The following is a 22,753-nucleotide window of genomic DNA, read 5'->3' as shown; positions in this document are numbered from 1 at the left end:
TAATCTTAACAAAAATGTCTTAATTTTGGTATTTAAAATTAATTTTCTTAATTTTTATTGTAATAAAAAACATATTTTTATTATTTAGTCATTTGCTTGGAAAATATATAAGAACCTTGTATATTGAAAATTTTTTAAAAATATTCTAATACTTTGACAATGTTAAGAGGAATTTTTTCACCAAATTTTTTTTAAAAAATTACTATTCAAATTTCTCAAGAATCTCATCCTTAGGGGTTTGTATCTATTTTCGAAATCAAAATTTATGATATACTATATGATACCTATGATTTAAATTTTTTTAAAATTAATTTTTTTAAAAAATCATTTCTTATTCTATTTGTTTTAAAAAATAAGAAATATTTATTGAAAATTATACTAAATGCTTCAGCACATTGGCGGTAACTTAATAAATTAAAAAAAATACAAATATGCATTAATAAATAACTTAAATAATTTTTAAAAATTAAAAATTAAAAAAAAAGGTTCGATCAATGTCGATCAACGATCCATGGATAGTTTAATGATTCAATAGTGGTTTGGTAGGTTTTCTCTTTTTTTGGCTGGTTTGGATCGATTCGGGTCTAGTTCAATTAAACTAGTTGGAAGTTGAGCTGAAGAAATGAGTTTTCAAGTTGGGTTGCCAGGTCATGCGTAAATTTACTTCTTTTTTAAAAAAAAGCTTATAAATTTTAAAGTTTTTTTTTAACTTCATTCTTCCTTTTTTTCTCCAAAATAAAACAAACTTAACACTCTTTAAAATAGTTGGCTACCTTTCCAAAAACCAATTGGTAGCCACTTCATCGGTTGTCATCTACCATTACTGTGTTGATTATTTAAGATGACATGTGGTAGTTTCATGTTTTTCCTTTTCCAAAAAAGCCTTTTTTTTCAAATTTTTTTTTTGTTTCTATTTTGATCTTGAAAACCACTTATATTGGACTTTATTCTCAAACAATTGCAAATCTTTTTTTTTAGCACTTTTATTTTATGACTTTGAAAATTAATTATATGGGACTCTTATTCAAACAAATGCATTAAAACAAAATTTCATAGAAAAATCTAAATCATTTATTTCTTCCAAAATCAATTTTAATAAGATTAATTTAAATAACTCCTAAGGACACTATACACAAGTCATATACCAAGGGTCAAAGGTTCAAAAGAAAGTCATCTTATCTTGATCTTTCAAAACTCAAGACCTCTTTTCACATTTTAACTTTTTACATTTTGTAATTGGATAGAGTTAACTTCCATTGTTTCATAAATTCTAGAGTCAAAATACCATTCTTGATGAGATCCTCAACCTTTTTCTTGAGCTATTTGTATTTTTCAATCTAGCTATCAATTACAATCACACTTACCATTAGGATCATAGCTCATTACTAATGAATTTGGTGTTATTTTTGGAGGCATAAGAGTGAAGTGTCAGCTTTTTATTAGTAAAGGTAAAAAGTGAGAAATAGGGATTGAAAGTTTCTCTTGGTCTTTTTTGGTTCTTTGTTGGTCAAGTAGTAAGTTCAACTATAGGAACAGAATCGTGAATGGTCATTTAAGGATAAGGATTTGCTAAAAACTCCAAATGCTGGCTTAGTTAACAAAGATATAAGCTTTGAAAGATACTGCCTATGACAAAAAAATGAGGTTGATGAAAATGATATAATTATATGAAATGAAGTTTTTGGATAGATGCCTTCAAGTGTGACTACTTGCACCTTTCATTCATTCTTTTTTGATGCATTTTCTTTTTTAACATTAGTTGCATCTTTCAACTTAATCCTGCCATTCTTGATTGTATTTTCTATCATTTCCCTAACAATCACCATGTCAGCAAAGTTTTGGAGATATTTTCAATCATTCTTACATAATAGAGAGTGTTCAGGAAATTGACAAATAAAATAGTGATTTTTTTTCTCTTACAGATTGTTGTTCTTGGGCTATCATGTCTCTCTATTTGTATACATATTTCTTGAAAGTTTCAGTTAACCTTTTTTTATGTTCTGTAAAGATAACCTATTAGGAGCCATGTCTTCAACATGCTTATATTGTACTATGAAGGTTATAACCAAATCATTTTAAGAACAAATTCTATTTCGGTCTAGCTAGGCATACCATCTTACTGCAAACTCAGTGAGACTATCTTAAAAATAATGGATCAATAACTTATCATTATGAGTATAGCCTATCATCTTTTGGTAATACATGGTGATGTGTATTGAAGGGTATTTTATTTCATCATACTTCTCAAAATCTAGGGCTTTAAATTCTCAAAATCTAGGTCTTTAAATTTTGATGAAATGATAATATTAGGCACTAGACTAAGTTTCTTGGCATCAACACTAATATACATCATGGTCTTCAATTACCTTCAGTCTCTCTTCCAATAAGTTATATTTATCTTTCATCGCCATATCTCCTGATGGATTTTGTACTTTTTTTAGTTGCTTTAATTCTTTTGGATCATTCAAATTAGGCATAGCAATTGAGTCATAAAAAGTAAGCCTGAGATTATGGAGTTGTAAGAAGTAGGCCTAGAATTGACATTTATCTTTATTGGAGGCAACTTGACAAAAGTGTCAGAATGAGGTTGATGAGTTGGTGGAGGTGCTTGTGACTTATAAGGGTCTTAAACATATCGATATGTGAACCCAAGTAGATATGACAGTTCTTCAACGACTGTTTCCTCCTTTGCCTCATGTGTTTCATTAATTCTTTTTCCTTTTGTTAATCCTGCTAACATCTGTTTTAATTCTACCAACTGTCTGTGCATATTTTGTTGCATTCTCATAATTGTTTTTTTTATCTCTCCTTGGCCCATTTCCATTCTGTTCATCTGACTTGCATTTTCATTTTTCACGATATTGATATAAGTTCGAGTGTTATAAGTGTGTAAATTTTATTGAACTCATTTCCTAGGATGCACTATCCTTGAACTTTTTATTAATTATCTAAAAGTAAGAAATATATGACATGAATTTTATTATTAAAATTTTTAAAAATATCTTTTTACTTCAAAGGTTTGATGAAAGCACACTCATAATCACCCTTCCTTGTCTTTAGCTGGCATAAAAAATAATAAATTCAAACAAATTATGCATGATATACAAGTCAAATTTTACTATTGTTGAGAACGAGCTTAAATTCCATCCTATATTAAGGTTGGTTTATTTAAAGACATTTCTTCTGCCTTATAAGTTTAGTGAAAGTATATTTACAACCGTCATTTTTTTTTACGGGCTCGTATAGGCATACCATTATATAAATGAAATGTAAACAGAGACGTCTATTCATAGAAAATTCAAATTAAAAGATGTTTTCATTCATTCCCAAAAGTTTCAAGTTTATACATCATGAATCATCCTAGGATTAAAGCCAAAAAGTGCTAGACCCACTCTTACTCCTTTTTGCTTCGCCTAAGAAATTCAAAAGAAGTTAACTATGATTGCTAGTGAGGACAACCCTTTGCTTTAAGACTTTTACTTTTTATTCATTATCCTAGCCAACTCGACTATTACCTACAATACTACTAACCATCTTGGCATAGATTGATGAAGGATTCTTATAAACAATTAGCTTCATTTCAGATATACTTTTTTTTTTTTAAAGCCTATAAATCCTAAAGTGTTTTTTTACCTCATTCTTTGCCTTTCTTCAAAAAAAAAAAACTCAAATACTCTCTAAAATAGTTGACTACCTTTCCAGAAATTGGTCAGTAGCTGCCTCACAAACCGTCGTCTACCACCACAGTGTTTATCATTTAAGATTCCATATGGGATTTTCATGATTTTCCTTTTCTTTTTCTTTTTTTCTTTTTTTTTTGTTTTGTTTTGTTTTGTTTGTTTTTTGTTTTGTTTTGCTTTGCAAAAATATCTAAAAAAAAAAGAGTGGTTATTATTTTTTGATTTAACAAAAAAAAATTAAAGAGAAGTAGGTGAAAGTTTTAGGTAATAAATCCACACTAACAACTAAAGCTAATAAAAACAATGTTTTTTAAATAAAACAAATATAGTAGATGACTATAATTTTATGTTTTTGATTTTTTAAAAAATTTTTGGAAAGAACTATGTTTTTTATATTTGAAACATAATTGATCAATTAAAATAATAGCAAAATAATCTAGATATTTCATATCAACGATATTATAATGTGAAAAACATAGTAATTAATGTAATTTTAAAAAATATTTATAATACTTAAAAATGTAGTCTTTACTAACAAAGATCATATTTATTAGTTTGCAAACATGGTTAATATTCTATCAAAAATCATGGTTTTTGGTTGTAAAACATGATTAATAATGAATAAAAAAATTACATTTAAAAATTATTTAGATTACGTTTTCTATTCCTAAAACATGGTTAGAAACGTAATATTTGAACCATAAAAATCACATTTCTTATATGAGAAACGTAATCTTCGACATATACCTTGCTCTTACAAAGAACCACAATAATTTATTTTTGCAAAGAACCACAATGATCACGTCTCTTACATAAGAAATGTAATTTTTGACGTATATTGACTCAACTTTGACTTTTCCTACTGCTACCCACTTGTCACCTTATTTTTCTCTCTTTTTTTTTTTTTTTTTTCCTTCTTCCACATCTTGAGCATTCTAAAAATGTCCAAATTACCTTAATTGTTTTTTTTTTTTCTTTTCTTCCTTGTTCTTTTTTTTTTAAAAATTTAATTGTTGGTGGGTGTTGTCATACATCACATCAATCTCTTTAAAAAAATTACAAATTAAGGTATTATAATAAAATTACAAATTAACGTTGACTATTTGGAGGTTTTCTCTTCAATCCGAACTTCTTTTTTTGTAATTTTATATAATGAACCTTTAAAATGTGGAATTACTTTAATCAATTTTTTTTCTTTTTATTATTTTATTTTTGAGTAAAAATAATGCTTTGTTTTTTAGTTTATTAATTGACAATTAGTTTTTTTTACTATTTTTTTTATTTTTAATTATGATTTTATGAAATTAATTGGATAAGTTTTTGAGATGATGAACTATGAATAAACTAAGGATCATTTACACTGAAATTTCTATAATATGTTTTTTAATTTGCTTTCATTTTTCTTTTACTTTTGTTTTTTCATCTAATTAACAGTGTAAATCAAATCACTGCTTATGGTAAAATTGCAACACAAGTTCTTTCATATTAAACACTACTAATTTAAATAGCTCAAATATTTTTGGTATTACTTTGCATTCACAACCATCTCCATCAATAACCTTCATCACCAAATTAAATCTCAAGTATCCTATTTTCATCACCCATGGTATGCCCCATATTACTGGTTTGATGCTATCAATAGATGCGTTGTGTTTGGCAAAATTGAAATATGATTCTAAACGTAAAAAACAATTCTAGTTTCACTTTTGGATTCTTTGGATTTTTTAGCGTGAGATTAACGGCGCAATGATATTGTATCTTTTTTTAAATATTCTAATGTCTTACAATTTTTTTCATGTGTGATACTAATTAATTAATTATGAAATTTTTTACTAATATTAATAAAATAGTAATTAATGGTAAATGTACGATGACAGCAATGCACGAGCATTCCACTAGTTTATATAAAAGCTCGTAATTTTTTTCTTAATGAAATATCTATTGTACAATTCAACACAAGTATAAAACTTACTTTAATGCTTATGTTATATTTAGTTAAAACTAAAAAACCTATAAAAGTTAATTTCTAATAAAATAGAAAGTGAATAAAATAAAATAAAAATTTTAAGTTTTGAATTTTGATCCATTAATAAAAATATTATTTTTAGTATTGGAAAAATATTGTTAGTATAAAAATATTGAGCGTGTTTGTAGATTTTTTTATTAAACATTAATAAAGAAATTAAATATAAAATATTCATTAAAAAGATTTTAATAATTTATTGAAATTGTTTTATTTAAATGTATAAGTTATAAAAAAATTTCAATAATTTATCTTAAAAATACATTCAAAACTTTGTTTTAAAAATAAATTATTAAAAAATTATTAATCATAACTATTAAATTTGATAATTTATATTATCATTATATATAAAATATTTTTACACAAAAATTATTTATCACTTCGATAAAAAATATAAAATATAAAATTTTAATTTTATTAAATTTATTTATAATTTTTTAATTTTAAATCATATTATTTTTATATCATATTATTATAACCTGTATCAAATTATCAAGTCTAGCGGCTACTCTACGCCACGCGTTAAAGCCGCCCAATTGAAAGGAAGAATCAGATGCGATTCTTCAAACGCACTAAGAGCTAAGGCATTAGGGCAGGGCTTTGCAAAAGTTTGGATTACCTAAGCTTGGAAAGCCTTTGCAGCCGTCAAAATATAGTCAGAACCCATGGCGGATCAATCGCCTGCCGACCAGACCGCACCGTCCACCGCCATGCAATCCCTCTCTATCAACTCCCAGCCTTGCTCATCCTCTTCTTCAACTCCACAGTAAGTCATCTCTGTTGAGTTTCGCTTTTTTCTTTTTTTTATTAGATGGAAATCGGGTAAATTTATTTGTATAATTTTTAAAAAAAATTATGGTTTCAGGTTGAGTGTAGAAGAGAAGTTTAGGATTATAAGAAGTGTTGGAGAAGAATGTATTCAAGAGGATGAGCTGTTGAACCTTCTCACCCACAAGCCTGAACCCATTTGCTATGATGGCTTCGAGCCTTCTGGAAGAATGCACATTGCTCAGGTTTTCTTCTATTTCTTTTTTCATTCTTCTATTCTTTTTCAACTGTTGTTTGACTGAATTCTCTCAAAATGTAGAAATTGAATCTAAGAATTGAAATCAATGCTTTATTGGGTTTAATTAATACTTCAAAGCTAATTATGGATTTATCTATCCCTAACACAATTGAAATATGACAGCTTTTCATTGCTCTCATGATTTGATTTCAAGGTATTAGCTTCTTTTTAGTGCTTTGCTGATTTAATTGGTTTTGACCGATTGCTATAGTTTTTTAGCATATTTCTATTGATTTCTTTTTCGATAAATCTTTGCCAATTGCTATAGATTGTTAGCATATTTCTATTGATTTCTTTTTCCATAAATTAATGCCACTTGCCACACTTGTACTTCATCATCATTTCAGATCTAACATGCTTTTGTCATGCACTTTGTTTTCTCTTATAATGTACCTGCCTCCATTATGATATGTCGCTGTGGAATAGAATTAGTTGTTTGGCATTTCTTTTTAATGTTTTCTCCCTGTTATACTAAAATTTGTTTCGTTATTTGTCTGTAAAAGGGAGTTATGAAGGCGATAAACGTTAACAGACTGACCTCTGCTGGGTGTAGAGTAAAAATCTGGATTGCAGATTGGTTTGCACAGCTAAACAATAAAATGGATGGTGACTTGAAGAAAATCAAAATAGTTGGACAATATTTGATTGAAATCTGGAAGGCAGTTGGCATGGATCTAAGTGGAAAGGTTGAATTCTTGTGGTCTTCAGATGAAATTAACTCCAATGCAGCAGAGTACTGGCCACTTGTGATGGATATAGCCCGCAGAAACAAGCTTCCCAGGATAATGAGGTGTGGGAATAATAAATTTTGGATTTTTTTCTCTGTTCTTTTACTTAATATTAGTAGTAATGCTTTGGTTGATTCCAAACCCAAAATTTGTTGTTTCTAGGTGTTGTCAAATTATGGGCCGTAGCGAGCAAGATGAGTTGTCAGCCGCCCAAATTCTTTACCCATGCATGCAGTGTGCTGACATATTTTTCCTCAAGGTGCTTCTGCTTATGAATGTTATATTTTCTGATCCTAGCCTTTTAATAACGAATTTTAGACAGATTTATTTGCAAAGCTTAATGAAAGTTCAACTGACACTTACTGTCCTGAGAATTTCTAGTAATTACTCACCTGTTTTTCTGTTGCACTTGCATACAGACACGCTAAAATGTTTGTGTAATATTTTAATCTTTGTCATCTCTTAATGTTTGATATGCTATAAAGTAATTCTCTTATGGTGGAAAGGGCAATTTTTGACTGTTCTTCTCAGCATTGGTTTTGGTCCTTGCATTTTTTACTTTTTTTTTTCCTTTTTAATATTCTTCTCCAGATCAACAAAGATTACTTCTTATTTTTCATTAGTTCATCCAGTATCCACCAAGTGGTACACTAGCACAGTTAGCACAATTTATAAGAAATTTTTAAGCTGTAAAACTCAATTTGTTTTTGGAATCCTTTGTTGAGACTAACATGGATCGGTTTCAAAATGTAAAATTCTAGCATGATTTCAGTCCTGGTCAGAAACAGTATTTTCATTGTATAAAGTCTCTATCATGGCCTTTTTGTCGGTTGCTCATTATAGATTGTAATTTCTCTCTTAAAATTTGGAAAAAATATTCAAATTTGTTGTTGACACTGGATCTATACCGTGTTCGTGGCATACCTTGATATCAACCATGTAAAAGCTTATTAGGTTATTTTCTATGGGACATCAATAGATAGTTTTTTCTAATTGAGAAGTTCTTTGACATCATTTGGTATCCTTTCCTTTGAGAGTTTTATTGGGACATTATTGGATATTTGTTTCTCAATGTTATTCTTTGATTCATGTTGTTCCAGTCCTGTCAAAATCAAGAAAAGTTTCAAATTTTGATTTAAGTTCCAAATGTACTATAAATGATCAGCTACAAAACCATTTTTGACAGTTTAAATGAAGAATCACTGTTCAGGATCCAGCATGGTTTGCTATAGATCTCCTTCCACTTTTTTGTAGTGCAATTCTGGACTATTTTTACAAGCTGTATCCTTGCTTGTGTAGATTGGATGTTTTCTGATATGTTGTAATGAAACTTTTTTTTTTTTAATCTAAGAGTGAAGGAATTACTTTATGTGAACAGGCAGACATTTGCCAGTTGGGCATGGATCAACGGAAAGTCAATGTACTTGCAAGAGAGTACTGTGATGACATAAAGAGGAAAAGCAAACCAATTATTTTGTCTCATCGTATTGTCCTACTTCAATGTCAATTTTGGCTCTTTTTCTCATTTCTTTTCCTTTTATCTTAGTTGCTTTTGGTTTCCATGTCATGCAGATATGCTACCTGGTCTGCAGCAGGGACAGGAGAAAATGTCCAAGAGTGATCCATCATCATCGATCTTCATGGAGGATGAGGAGGTAGTCTGTCCTTCAGTCATGGGATTCATAACTGGGGTTTCTTTCTATCAAAGTACTCAGAAAGCATGTAATGACGGATATTAATCTTTAGTCATGTTCTGATACTTTCTTATGATTCATGTCACAGGCAGAAGTGAATGTGAAAATAAAGAAGGCATACTGCCCCCCTAAAATTGTTGAGGGGAATCCATGTTTGGAATACATCAAGTACATCATCTTCCCATGGTTTAATGAGTTTAGGGTGGAGCGCAATGCAGAAAATGGTGGTGACAAGTTAGTGGTCCCATATCTTACGTCATTTGTATTCCAGCATAAGAATGAATGAAACTAATGCTTATACTTTCACAATTTAAGTTTGGAAACTTTTTTAACTCCCTTTATTTGTTTAACATGACATTTTTTTTTTGTAATTTGTCTTTTTCATACTATTTTAGAGGGCATGGCATTAATGTATTATCATTTCATTCAGGACTTTTAAAAATTTTGAGGAGCTTGTTTCTGACTATGAAAGTGGGGAGTTGCATCCTGGTGATTTGAAGCCTGCTCTTTCGAAAGCTTTAAACAAGATACTACAGGTAAGCACATTTTAGATGATTTATTTCTGTTAATAACTAGGTAAGGCCTGAACAAAACACCCTCTGCCAACACTATCCTGTTGCAACTGAGTCAGGTCCCTAGCAGAACCGCAGTGTTAGAATCTTTTGGTTAAAGTATATAAATTTTAATAGGATAGAGTACCTCTGCTTGATTAGCTACACCAGGCTTTATATGAACTTTTATTTTATCCTTGATTATTCCAATTTTGAGTTTTTTTTTTGGGTGCACTTGTCCTCTCTTCATATTTGATATTTGGTATCTCACTTTGATTTTCTTTTTCCTATTTTGGGGTTATATAATGAGCAGAAAGATGTTGCACTGCATTGTGTAAATGCTGTACCGGGGGCAGCTAATAACGAAAACAATGCATGTGACTTTTAGTGACTGTTAATATAACATCATCACTTTCAAGAAATTTTGCTTATGCCCTAATGAAAAAGAAAAAAAAAAAGCAAAGGGTAGTTAAATATGCCAACAAAATTTAGTAATATATACTAGAAGAAAGAGGACTCTTGCGCGAAGTAATGGCTTGGTGAACCTTACATAGATAAAGGTAACTAAAGCATTTTGGTCTTTATTTGTATTTTTACAATTATCTTATCCTGAAAGACTTGAAGAAACTGAACAGATTAATTTGAGTTAATTATGAAATAATCAAGGTCAAAGGTATAAACTATAATGTATTATTAATTTAGTTGCTTCTAATGTTTGGTTTGATATTATAAATAACCAGTGCTTAATAAAATGTCCTTTTCAAAAATTTGTGAAAAATTGTTTAGTAACCAGAATGGGGAATTCTTGAATGAATGGTTATTCAATTACATGCCGTGTCACTCCCCAATATTTGCTGTGTCTTCTTTTCCCATTCTTCTTGGCAAAAGGTTGGCAAATTACACGGTTAAAATGGGGAATTCTGATATTTGCTTCTATGTTTTTTGTACTTGTGTTGGTATTCATGTGGTGCCACTTTTGAAAAATAAAGTGTGAGAACTGGTGGCTTATCATATAGTGTATCTGAGGTGTTGTCATCAGGAAACATAATGCCAATCAGCTTGTCTAACTCATGAAATACCCTGTCATGGCACTACAAGGCAGTGGGTTTTGACATGTTGAAAATGAGGTGTCTCATGTTAGGTTGATGACCCCAGTGGTGCCGCTCTGACACAACCGTGGTTGAACACATTATATCATTTACTTGCCTGTGAATTAATTCTTTTATCTGTCCTTTGTGTACAGCCTGTGCGCAATCACTTTAACAATGACGCTAAGGCCAAGGATTTGCTGAAACGGGTTAAGGTATTGTTGCTTATTCCTTCATTCCCTGCATTTTAATTATGATCTTTTTCATGGGGCATGCAGTGTTTGACACACTGACATTTTCAATTTGTATGAAACTTGACTTCTTATTTTTCCGATCATGCAGAGCTACCGCATCACCAAGTGATCACAAGGAGAACGATAACCTTGTGCTCAGTAGGATTAATTAACATTTTGCTTTGTTTTGTTTTCATTCAAATGAAACGTTGCCGCCTTGTTATATACTTGTTAAGATAGCCAACAACCTAAGGTTTGATTTGGGTATTACTACCCTTTATATTCTCTATCACTAACATGAAAGTTGGCTATAAAGTAACTGTGCTCAAATTGAAGAATCAAGTTTGAGACTTATTTTGAGCAGGCATTTTGTTCCACTTGTTTAATGCGATGGCAAAACTGTACTGTTTTCATAAAGTTAGTTAAGAATTGTTGTTGCGATTGAAAAATATTGTTATACCGGGTTTTCCTATCATCATCCCCATCTCGAACAGCAAAAGCGGACACAGCGGGGGAAGAAGTTACTTGCTCGGTGACAATACTTTGCGTGGTCCTTCCCCCATCGAAGAGCCACGTATCCAGGGTTGACTACAGCATCACTCTTTTATCAAGGTGTGGCAACGATCTCAATTGGGTCAGTCTTAAGTATGTCCAAGCTTGACAATAGCAGTGGAGATTTTTAGTCCCTCGGAACGCAACTCCCTTATGAGGTGGAAGTCGGATTAAATTCGATTCAATTTTATTGAATAATGCATAATATTAAGAAATTTTAAAATTTAAACTGATATTTTGAGTTTTAACTATTAAAATTTGAATTTTAAAATTATTAAATAATATTTTTTAAAAAAATAATTATATAAATTAATTGAATTAAATTTTGAATTTATTTTAGTATAAAGTAATAATTGTCCACAGAATGTAATCCATTACCATGAAATTTTAGGACGAAAAATTTGCCACCTATATTTAAAACTCAAAAGCTAAATCTTAAAATAATAACATTACATTGATACTTGATAGATAATTGAGTATTAATCCACAGTAAGTTTAGTTAATCAATAACTTCTTTCATCCTTTCATGTTTAGTTAATCAATAGCTTAGTTAAAACGTGGAAAAGTCCTATATATATATATATATATATATATATATATTTTTTTTTTTTTTCTATATAAGAAATTGAAGTGAGAAAATTAAAATTAAAAGTATTAAAAGTACTAAAATTCGAATTATAAATTTATTGAATATTATTTTTATAAGTAATTGTGTTAATAAACTAACTTAAAGATTCAAATTTATCATTTCTTGTTATATAGAATGTATATAAATATATACATATATATATATATATATAAATTAACTACTGTTGTCAACTTGCTTAATTTGTTTGTTCTTTGTCACAAATGGAATTTCTTGCTTCAGGGCCATTTCCCATCATCTTCTAAGAAAACTCAAAATCCAATAGATAATTAAGTAAGCTGAAAATCAGAAATTAACAATAATATTTAGTAAATTAATTTTAATACTCATAAAATTTTTATTATATCCGGAACGCGACTTTCTTTATAAAAAATAAATTGAAAATGTAGAAATTAACTAGTGATTTTGTGTGAAAAAAACCAAAGGGCGCTGATGATTCTTGAGGCAGTTGCAAGCTATGCATCTAATCCAATTATATTGTTTTATATATAAATTATGTAAATCGTCAATTATATGTGATGCATCTAATACAATTATATTATTTTATATAAATTATGTAAATCGGCAATTAATTATATTTGAATTAAAATATTATTTATAAAAATTAGAAGTGCTTCCAATTCTGTAAGTACCTCTCTTTTTATTAAGAGTGTAAATGATACATTAATATTAATAAATTATTCAGATTCAACTTGAATAAAATTCAAATTCGATTCAATTATTATCGAGTCAAATTTAAGCTCTAAATAACTCAACTTATCGATCAAATCAAGTTCGAACATTTTTATATCTGACTTCAATAATTTATGAGCTTAATCGAGTTTTTATATTTTAATATATTTTAATTATTTTAATTGATAAAATATCTTAAACTTAAGTTTGAATTTAAGTACAAATAATCAAATTTTTATTAAATATAAGAATTAAACTCATTTTTACATGTTAATCAAATTTAATCAAATAAACTCGAATAATTTGATATTTATCTGAAGTTAAAAAAATAAAATTCGATCGAGTTTGAACTAAATTTTGAACTTCAAATTTAAAATTGAACTTGAATTTAAACTTAATATTATATCAACTTAAACTCAATCGATTAGATCTCTACTTCAAATCTTTTTTTAATCCCAACTCCACCTTTCATTGGAAATCATTCACTCACACAAGGGAGAGAGAAAAATAACTTTGATGGATTCAAAAAGTCAAGGAGATGGTCAGGCTTCAACAGATCCTCAAGAAGTAGAAAAAGTTAGCAAATGAACCAAAGAACAGCACCAACAATAGCAACAGCAGCAGCTCCTCGCATCCGAACACCAGCACCAGCGGCGGCAGTAGAAGTATCAAGTTCCTTAAGAGAACACTCTCTGTCACAGACGTTCCAGCAGTGTCAGGTGACGGTGTCCCCAAAGGGTTCCAAGCTGTTTGCTGCGTATTAATGAGATGAAGAGATTTATCATCCCAACAGAGTACTTGGGTCATCAAGCATTTGGGATTCTGCTAAGAAAAGCGGAAGATGACTTTAGGTTTGAACAGGAAGGAGTGTTACAGATCCCTTGTGAAGTCCCCTTGTTCGAGAACATTGGGATTTTGTTGCTGCAGATGTGAATCTGCCACCAATGGACTGGAAAACAAGGTATCATATTGCGGTTGGCATTGCAAGAGGACTCCATTACTTGCATAAAAGGTGTCAAAGAAGTATAATTCACCGATTATATTTAACTTCATTTTTTTTTTTCAAAAATTACGGTTTATATTTAAAAAAAAAAAACATAACATTTAACTTTATTATATATATATATATATATTTATAATATACTATCTAATTTTTAACATTATAAAAATTAAAAAAAAATTTTGTTATTTAATGATTACCACAACTTTAATTTTAATTTTAATAACATAATTAGCAGTTAAAATATTGATCAAATGTTATTCACATATAATGAATGACATTATAATAAACCGAGGCAAAATAACTCGATCCAAACCCGACACAATCAATGTTACCTACCGATACAATGAAATGAACCGAGTAAGAACAGTTTCATAGAACTAAATTCTATATCTATTTCAAAATTCTCAACAATTCGTCGTTACTAAAGAGCATCTATCAAACTACAGGAACTGTATCTAACCAAAAACCCACAAAAAGGACTTTTAGTTGATAATTTTCTACAAACTAAAAGTTACTCAAGGCACATCATGTGCTACAATATGTGCTGTTTCAGAAGTGCATCTTTCCATCTGAAACCCTGGATAAGTTAGATGATGATGATGATCAACATTATCAAGTTTATATTGCCAAATGCAACAATATTTTCGGATTAGTGTCCAATTCTCAATAATTTTTTTTTTGGTTAACTCCAACCAAACGGAACCTAAAAGCGATTTGAGTTGATTACTGTTTGCCATGAATGTGACCACCACCTATATTACATTGCTAAAAATGTGAGTTGATTACTATTTGTTGATGTAAGAGAATGAAAGATGTCAATCTTATAGGGGTTTTAAATAGTTTAACACCCAATACTTTTAATTTTAAAAAATCCCATGGGCATCATATTCTTAATTATCGTTAAAGACTATGAGGAGATCTAACTCACATCAAAGAGGCTTGTAAAGAACCAAACTTTCATCATCTTGAATAGCGATCTACAAGGGCTTTAGCTTTCTCTGGGGCGAAAAATCGAGCCTGCACACCACCAAAATTTTAGCTGGAAAGATTTTTCATTCATATGCAGTGCAAATGACGATAAACATCTTATATTTTACTTGTGAAAATGATATCATTTTTCTTTTTATATTTTTCCCAGGTTCTTTCTCGGAAAAACTTGTCTTTCTTTGCCAAAAATTGAACTTCGTAAACAAATTGCTATAGTAATTCATCCATGAACACATTGATCCAAATCCAGCAATTTTAACTTAACACCAAAAATAGTTAATAAAAAAAAAGAATATTAAATTGCATTAGGAGGAATATCATACTTTGACTACAATGAATTCCTCAAAGCAATATTTCAATTATGAAGACCCTTTTTAGCTTTGAAAATATCTAAAGAAGATGTCAAGCTCGTCAATTGTGTATGGCAAAAACAAGTCTTGACAATAGATAGAAAAATAGAGCATGCTAATGCACATGTTTGGGCAGAGATTTTCATTTCAAATCAGAAGATTATGGAGATAACAGTAAGGTGATGGGAGATCTCAGAGAGATGAGGGAAGAAGGATCTTAGGACTTAGTGAAATGCATCCCTTGTCTCTAAGGACATTAAACCTTTCTTCCTTAATCAAGGTTATGTTTTCTGATTGTTATCCTAACTAGAACTAGATTTTACTATTCTAGGCCAAATTATTTTTAGCCATGTTACTCCCAACACATCATAATTAACAGGAAAACACTCACAAGACTTTTTAGTCAATTACAGGACAGATCTAGAAAACAGAGACTTGATTGAACAAAATAAAGAGTAGCTCCCAAAAGATTGAACCCTTTGTCATATCTCTCTCAGGGTGTTACTCCAAAATTGTCTAGCAAGAGAGAGAGAGAGAGAGAGAGTACTTAAATGCGGAAAGTATCCAGTTTCTGAAGAGTTCAACACTAACATAAAAATAGAGAGCAAGAAAGGCCAAAAATATAAAAAGACCGAAAAGCGGTATTCTCGGATATTTACGACTAGTTTAAGCTTTTAGGGCAACACAGTTCTCACATTGATATAGTACTATTACCAATTAAATCAAACAACTAAGATGAAGAATCTTCCAGCAGATATCTTAAATTAAATAGTAGTTCAAGCAAGTCTGATGGTTGCCCAAATTTGTTGCATATTGGTTCTAGGTTGGATGCCATAAAACGTATCAAAACCCAGTTATTGTTGCTTTCTGTCATTGTTTGTTCTTTGTTGCCCTGTATTAGTTGGCAACATGGTAAACCCATTTGTTTCAGACGTCAGTATTGGCCCCACAAATACGGTTGAGTATGAAATGAAATTATCCCACATTAGTTAGTTTTAGAGTTTTTCTTCCAGCCTTATATGGGTTGGATCTGTCCACCTATAGCCCTTTGGTTTTAGGGTAGATACCCAAGAGGAGAGATATAAGGGGGAAGACCAAGGAAATCTTCCTATGTGGCAGTCTCCTAATTATAACTTTAGGACATTCTGATCAAGAATATCATTTAATTAGACCATGGACTGATTTACCATTAAGAACATTCTGATCAAGAAGGGCAGGCTAGACACATGATCTGAGTAGAAAAAGACAAATTAACTGAGCACATAGAGATCATATACTCACTTGTATAAACATCCTCTCTGCATCTCCAACATTTCCATTTTCTTTCAAAAGAATTCCCTGCAGAAACATCACAAAAAATAAAATACATTATATCTCTTCATCGTAAGAGTTTTAGATGTCAAAAACATATAATTAACCAGCAGGAAATAAGAAAGATAGCCAATAACAGTTGAAGAATGGAAGAGAAATACATCTGAAGAAAATAAGTACCAAAAAGAGTTCATAACTATTTACTTATACATTGCTTTGTCAGGCTAACACCTGGAGTCTAAGCTATTTAGATACACCATTATAAATAGTAGTAATAGGAATAAAGTCTGTTGTGGCACTGTGAATATATTATTTCAGATAAGAATCGGATAAACAGTAAACGGTCATACTTTATCCACTTTTCCTTTAAAGATTAGTAAAGAAGACCTAAAGCCTGGATAACGGAATCAACACTCCCTATAGGATCACATCAAATGTGTTAATATTTAGGTTGAGGGGTATATTAGTCATTTGCATTACTTAATGTTCTAATATAAATACATACAAGACAACCACATTGGTAGACTAGTTTTTGGCCAATAACACTGTAGCACTGCACATTAGTGGCAAATTTCTGATTCTCAACCCCTAACCTTTTTCCCTTTTCCAAAAAGAAAAAAACCATCAAACGGTGTGTCTTTCCCTATTGATCAAAATCCCTCAATCAATTTTTGGTGTTTGATGACAGCTTAGATGATAATTTGTTAAAATTCAGTTTTTCTGTTCTATATGTCAGATCTGAACAAACCTTATTTCCATCACAAAACTCAAGTTTTTGATGATCTTTGATTTGTTTCTAGTAGATTGGCTGTGATGGAGAAAGCCCAACCATATTCTCAATCAATTGTCCATTTGTGTTCAATTTGACGTTTTATGTGCTTCGCTAAATTTGAACTCTTGCTGTTAAGTGTTATGTTTTAAGTTTAGCTTTGTTTAAGCCTGTCCCTTGTTTGTTTCTTGGGCTCTTGCTAATGTAATGGTGGATTTTAATTGATGTTTATACCTGTGGTTGAGTTAGGGAAGGCAAAAAAATCCGTACCCGACGGGTTCCGGTCCGACCCGATTTTTTAGGGTCGATTTTTTTTTTTGAAAATCGGGGGTCGGGTCGGGTCGGATCGGGTAGCATGAAAATAAAGTCGGGATCGGGTCGGGGTCGGGTTTTAGGTAAACCCGACCCTACCCGACCCGATATATATATAAAAATAAATTTTTTAATTTTTTAATTATATATATATATATTTATATAATGATTTTTTTTAATATTTATATTTAAAAAATAATATTTTATTAATTTCGGGTAGGATCGGGTCGGGTACGGTTTATATAGTGTCGGATCGGGTTCGGGTTCGGGTATGAAAAAAACAAAAAAAATTTCGGGTAGGGTCGGGTTCGGGTTTTTTAAGCATTAAGTCGGGTCGGGTTCGGGGCGAGCAAAACCCGCCCCGAACCCGACCCGATGCCAACCCTAGGTTGAGTTTGTTTTAGTAGACAATTGATCCTTTTCATTTTGGATTCCATATTTTGAGTAAATTAAGGATCCTAAATCTGTCTAATCTTCTCAGATTTCTCTTAAAATAACCACTCGAAAGTTTAATGTTAATAATTATTTACAGTAGTACAATATTAAAGTTAATCTTACTAGTCTCAGAAAATAGTCATTTTAATTGAAGGTCCTCTTACTGGTACTAAAAAAAGACTACAGAATATGCATAGGCATATGCTCAAATACTATCTTCTTTGTGGAATTATATGGACCTACAAATATAAGATATGTGCACCCACCTTGATACAGGAATGTCAATCTTACCTACAATAGAAAACCAACTTTTTATCCAAATGAGGATGGGGATAGGGATGAGTATTCTATTATAAGCATGGCGATGGGGATAGATATGATTTTAAATTTTTATAAAGTACGGGGATGGGAACGGATAATGTAATACCCATCCTGTACTTGTATCCTACATATATTTTTATATTTTAGCAAATAAATTTTTATTAAATCATATAAATTATTATTTTAGATTAACTGGAATTAATAAATTTTTATTAAAAAAATTTATATTAATATATATTTATAAAAAATTACCTAAATATACAAGATAAAATAAAAAAAGTTTAAAAAATAAATTTTTATTTTTATTTATTTATTTATTTTAAAGCTATGGATTAAATACTTGCAAGGATGGGGATGGGGATGAGGATAAATTAACCTTGGTATCTTACTGTAAATGAAACACAGCCATTGCTTTAAAAGTTTTTAACTTATCAAGCTGACTGCTTTATTATTTTGCAAGTTGATGTTGACTTTGCTGTCTTATCCTTTTTTGATGTTATCAATATTGATTAATTTTTCATCATCTAGGTGAAATGATTATAAAGAGCGGGTTCTAGTTTTGTTCCATATGTTTCATCTTTCTTGATATTGGAATAACAAATGTTGAGTATGATTTATATCTTTTATTTTTGACAATTTTTTTAACAGATCCAAGGCTTGTGGTTTAATTGGTGAGAGATTTTCTCCAGTGTAAGATCTTTGAATGAAAATCTTATGTCCATCTATTGAAGCAAAAAGTTGAGAATATTGAAATTTTATTATCTCACGAGAATTTTCTTAATGCTTGATTAAACTGTTCAGGATTTTCATTAATTTTTTCAAGAAAAAGCCCATCTGTTAATTTTTGAGTTTCCTAAGTTTCTCAAATTTGATAGGGTGCATAAATCTTTCTCTTTGAAAAATCCTCAGAAGGCTTGTAACTTTAAAATGAATATAGCAAAAATATTAATTATTTTTTATGAAATCAATAAATTTTGATTTAATGAAAACCAAAAATTGTTTTATCAAATGGAAAGAAAAATTTTGTACAACTATTTGTTCTACAAGTCCAATTTCAATACTTATTATATCGAATGGTTGATGATCAAGTCTAAATTTTATTTTTAGAAAAGGTTCTATTTCAATATTTTCGAAATAGATTATATAACTGTCTTTTTGAAAATGATAATCTACAAATTTTTTTTATAATAGTTTTTCTATTTGAAGAAGAATAAAATTATTTATTCTTTGAAATATCTCTTTTGGTAAAAGATTGGCAATTTTTTCAAACATAAGAATTTTCTTTAATTTTAAAATTTTGAAAGAAAAAGTTTGATTTTCAAAAATTTCATAAAGCTCTAAGAGATTGTTTATTTCTTCAAGAGAATATTGATTTTTATCTATAGTAAAAAAATCTGGATCTTGCTTTTTAGCAAATTACTTACACATTATTTTGTAGACAAGTTCCTGAAATCAAACTTGCTTTCAGATTGAGGCAAATAAAAATATCTTGAATTAAGATATGAGATTGGTTGCTGAAAAGAAAATCATAGATTAGGATTTTGAGAAGAAATCTTTGGTTTAGATTGCTTCTTTTGAATGGTAATCCATTCTCCTTATTGTTCAAGAGGTTTCTTGTTTTTTAGGATGTTTTTAATAAACTTTGGTTTGATTATTACAACCAAATTCAAATTCGTGATCTAAAATTCTAATGCATTGTTTATCACTAAGTTTGCTTTTAATTTGTTTGGCAGCCTTTTGTTTAAGACAGTACTTAATTACTTACTTTTAAGCAAAATATACTCTATTTCCTAATGTATCAACATCAACCAAATTATTACTAACTGACTTATGCAATTCTAAATATGTAGGATAATTTTGTAACATAGTTCATCCCATGGTGATGGAAGTTTATGAAAATATTGTTCTTTCCAAAACGATGAATGTTGTTCATTCAAATTTTGATATTCACTAATATATTTTTTCAAAAATTCTTATAAATTTTGAATATTACAAAGTTTTATTTAAGACAAGATAAATTGAGTTTCACTTATAAGATCGGCTTCATCCATCCTTCCACAAAACTCTTTTTTAAGCATTATGGTTAGATTTTTTAAAATATCTAGGACTGTTGTAATCTGATTAAAGAGTATCCCTTTTTGGGTTTCTCCTACTTCAGAATTTTCTCACTTTCACAAGAATTGTAAACCATCTCCTTGCCATCTTTCACAAAAATAATTTAAAAATTTTTCTTTTGTCTATGTATTTTTATTGCCTATTACTAATGTTGACATAGACTGTGCCCCATCTTCTATAGCTTTTCCATAGTCGAAAATAGGTACCTTTGACAAATCTAAATATGTGCCTCCAGATGCAACATTTCTCTTTTTAAAAGATTCTATATACGTGCTATTCTGAGAAACTGGTTCATGACTTGTTTGTTTTATTTCCTCTTTATTTGTTTGTTGTTCAAACAAATCTAGGTTACTCATGTCTGGAAATCTAATATGGTCATCAATTTCTAAATTAGAAACTTCACCAACTTTTCTTTTCCCTTTATCAACTTTTTGTTGATCTGTTTCCATAAGAGTAGGAGTATCTTCTTCTGTTTCTTCAGATGAAAAATATTCTGTATGGTAGTTTCTTCTTTGACTACTGGATTAGTAGCTAAAATTTTATCTGTTTGATTATCACTATCAAAACCGCTTTCATCAGTAGTATCATAATTAAATATATAGTGATAATTTTGAAAAATTCTTTGAGTTTCATAAGTTCTTCAATTATATGCAGGTATTCAATCCTTACTTTAGGAACAGTTACCTTTTCCATTTTAAACTTAAGGTATTCTATAAGATTCTTATAAGATTTAAAGTCTAATTTCTCTAATTTTAGAGAATTATGGTTGAGATGATGATGGATTATCATCATCAAGTGTAAGTATAGTATTATCATAATATAAGGGTCCAAAGTCATTTGCTTGACTTTTACTAATATCTATAGTTTCTATTTTTTTTATTAATATTATCAATTTTTTATTCTAATTATTCTACTCTAACAAAAAGACGCTTAAAGAAAGATGCTGATAAATCTACTAAACCATTAATTCCATGGTTGATTGCCAGAGTATGATTTTCTAATTAAGGTTCTATATGCAAACTATGATTATGAAATTTTTCTGGACAAATCATGCCATTACCACTATTAAAGAAATTGATTCAAAGATTATAAAAATCTTTGAAACAAGATCTTATGATTCACAAATCAAACCAAGATTAATGAATCTACGAGATTTATTTGTCCCAACAGATTGGCTTTTAGAAGGAATCATAAAAGGACCTAATAGAGTCAAATCTTTAGAATTTTTTTTATCAAGAAACAATCTTTATTTTAAAAATCTAGATATTATTTATATTGATGATATTCTTGTTTTTTCTTCAAACTTAGATCAACATAGGAAACATTTAAATTTAGTTTCTCAAAAATTTATTAAAAATGGAATAATCTTAAGCCCTAAAAAGATAGAACTTGCAAAAACTGAAATAAAAATTTTAGGATTAAATTTATCATCCGATGGTCTTACTCTACAAGATTTTATAATTGTAAAAATTAAAGAATTTTCAAAACAACGAAAGATAAAAAACATTTACAAAAGTTTTTAAGTTTCTAAATTATGGACGACAATTTATAAAAAAACCTTTTCAAAAAGGAAAAGATTTTACAAAAAAAATTAAAAAAAGATATTCCTTTTATTTGGACTACTAAAGATTTTGACATGATCAAACAGATAAAATCAAATCTTATATTTATTCCTAAAGCATATTTTCCTAAAACAAGAGAATTATTAATTTTAGAAACTGATACTTCAAATGAACACTAGGATTGTATTCTTAAAGCTAAGGTAAAAAACCAAGAGTTAATTTGTAGTTATAATTCAAGAAAATTTAAACCAAATGAAATAAAATATATTATTTTTGAAAAAGAATCACTTGCAATAAAAAATGTAAGAACAAGATTGCATATTTATCTAGCACCTGAAATATTTATTATTAAAATTGACACCCAAGCTATTGAAGATTTTTTAAAAATAAAAAATTAGATAATAATCTTAGGCAAATTAGATTATATAATTTTTTATGCCAATATAATTTTACCATTGAATATATTAAAGGAACTATCAATGTTCTTGCTGATTTCTTGAGCAAGCAAAATAGACCGAGGCAAGAAACCTCTTGAACAATAAGGAGAATGGATTACCATTCAAAAGAAGCAATCTAAAACAAAGATTTTCTCTCAAAATCCTAATCCAGGATTTCCTTTTCAGCAACCAATCCCATATCCTAATCCAAGATATTT

The 22,753-nt window shown here is 29.4% G+C and overlaps 2 protein-coding genes across 2 annotated transcripts in view; one reads left to right on the top strand and one right to left on the bottom strand.

Moving 5' to 3' along the window:
* The first annotated feature begins 6,254 nt into the window (after positions 1-6,254).
* LOC111278889 (tyrosine--tRNA ligase 1, cytoplasmic-like) lies at positions 6,255-11,430 on the top strand. The gene is made up of 10 exons (XM_022865625.2): positions 6,255-6,469; positions 6,569-6,716; positions 7,273-7,559; positions 7,660-7,756; positions 8,876-8,981; positions 9,070-9,152; positions 9,280-9,425; positions 9,622-9,727; positions 10,986-11,045; positions 11,173-11,430. Exons 1-10 carry the CDS (start codon positions 6,369-6,371, stop codon positions 11,191-11,193), a joined length of 1,155 nt encoding a protein of 384 aa, XP_022721360.2. The 5' UTR covers positions 6,255-6,368; the 3' UTR covers positions 11,194-11,430.
* Positions 11,431-13,213: 1,783 nt separating this feature from the next.
* Positions 13,214-22,753, bottom strand: part of LOC111278887 (Tetratricopeptide repeat (TPR)-like superfamily protein) — a gene marked incomplete at its 5' end in the record, with an annotated part of 38,349 nt that continues 28,809 nt past the window's right edge. The window contains 3 exons of the mRNA XM_089765157.1: positions 13,214-13,882; positions 14,865-14,953; positions 16,555-16,611. Of these exons, the coding sequence (XP_089621283.1) occupies positions 14,897-14,953; positions 16,555-16,611 (114 nt within the window). The remainder of the gene's footprint in view (positions 13,883-14,864; positions 14,954-16,554; positions 16,612-22,753) is intronic.

The sequence above is a fragment of the Durio zibethinus genome, chromosome 8 (genome assembly GCF_047325235.1).
Source record: "Durio zibethinus cultivar Kanyao isolate XHJ-2024 chromosome 8, ASM4732523v1, whole genome shotgun sequence".
Taxonomy (NCBI): Eukaryota; Viridiplantae; Streptophyta; class Magnoliopsida; order Malvales; family Malvaceae; genus Durio; species Durio zibethinus.
Note: the sequence above shows the minus strand (reverse complement) of the source record. Positions and strands in the feature narration are given on the sequence as shown.

Bases quoted from the DNA above. Each gene is read 5' to 3' on its own strand.
- LOC111278889 (XM_022865625.2), top strand. From the start codon at position 6,369: ATGGCGGATCAATCGCCTGCCGACCAGACCGCACCGTCCACCGCCATG. The intron at 6,717-7,272 runs GTTTTCTTCTAT...TGTCTGTAAAAG, and splicing joins GAAGAATGCACATTGCTCAG to GGAGTTATGAAGGCGATAAA. The intron at 11,046-11,172 runs GTATTGTTGCTT...CCGATCATGCAG, and splicing joins ATTTGCTGAAACGGGTTAAG to AGCTACCGCATCACCAAGTG.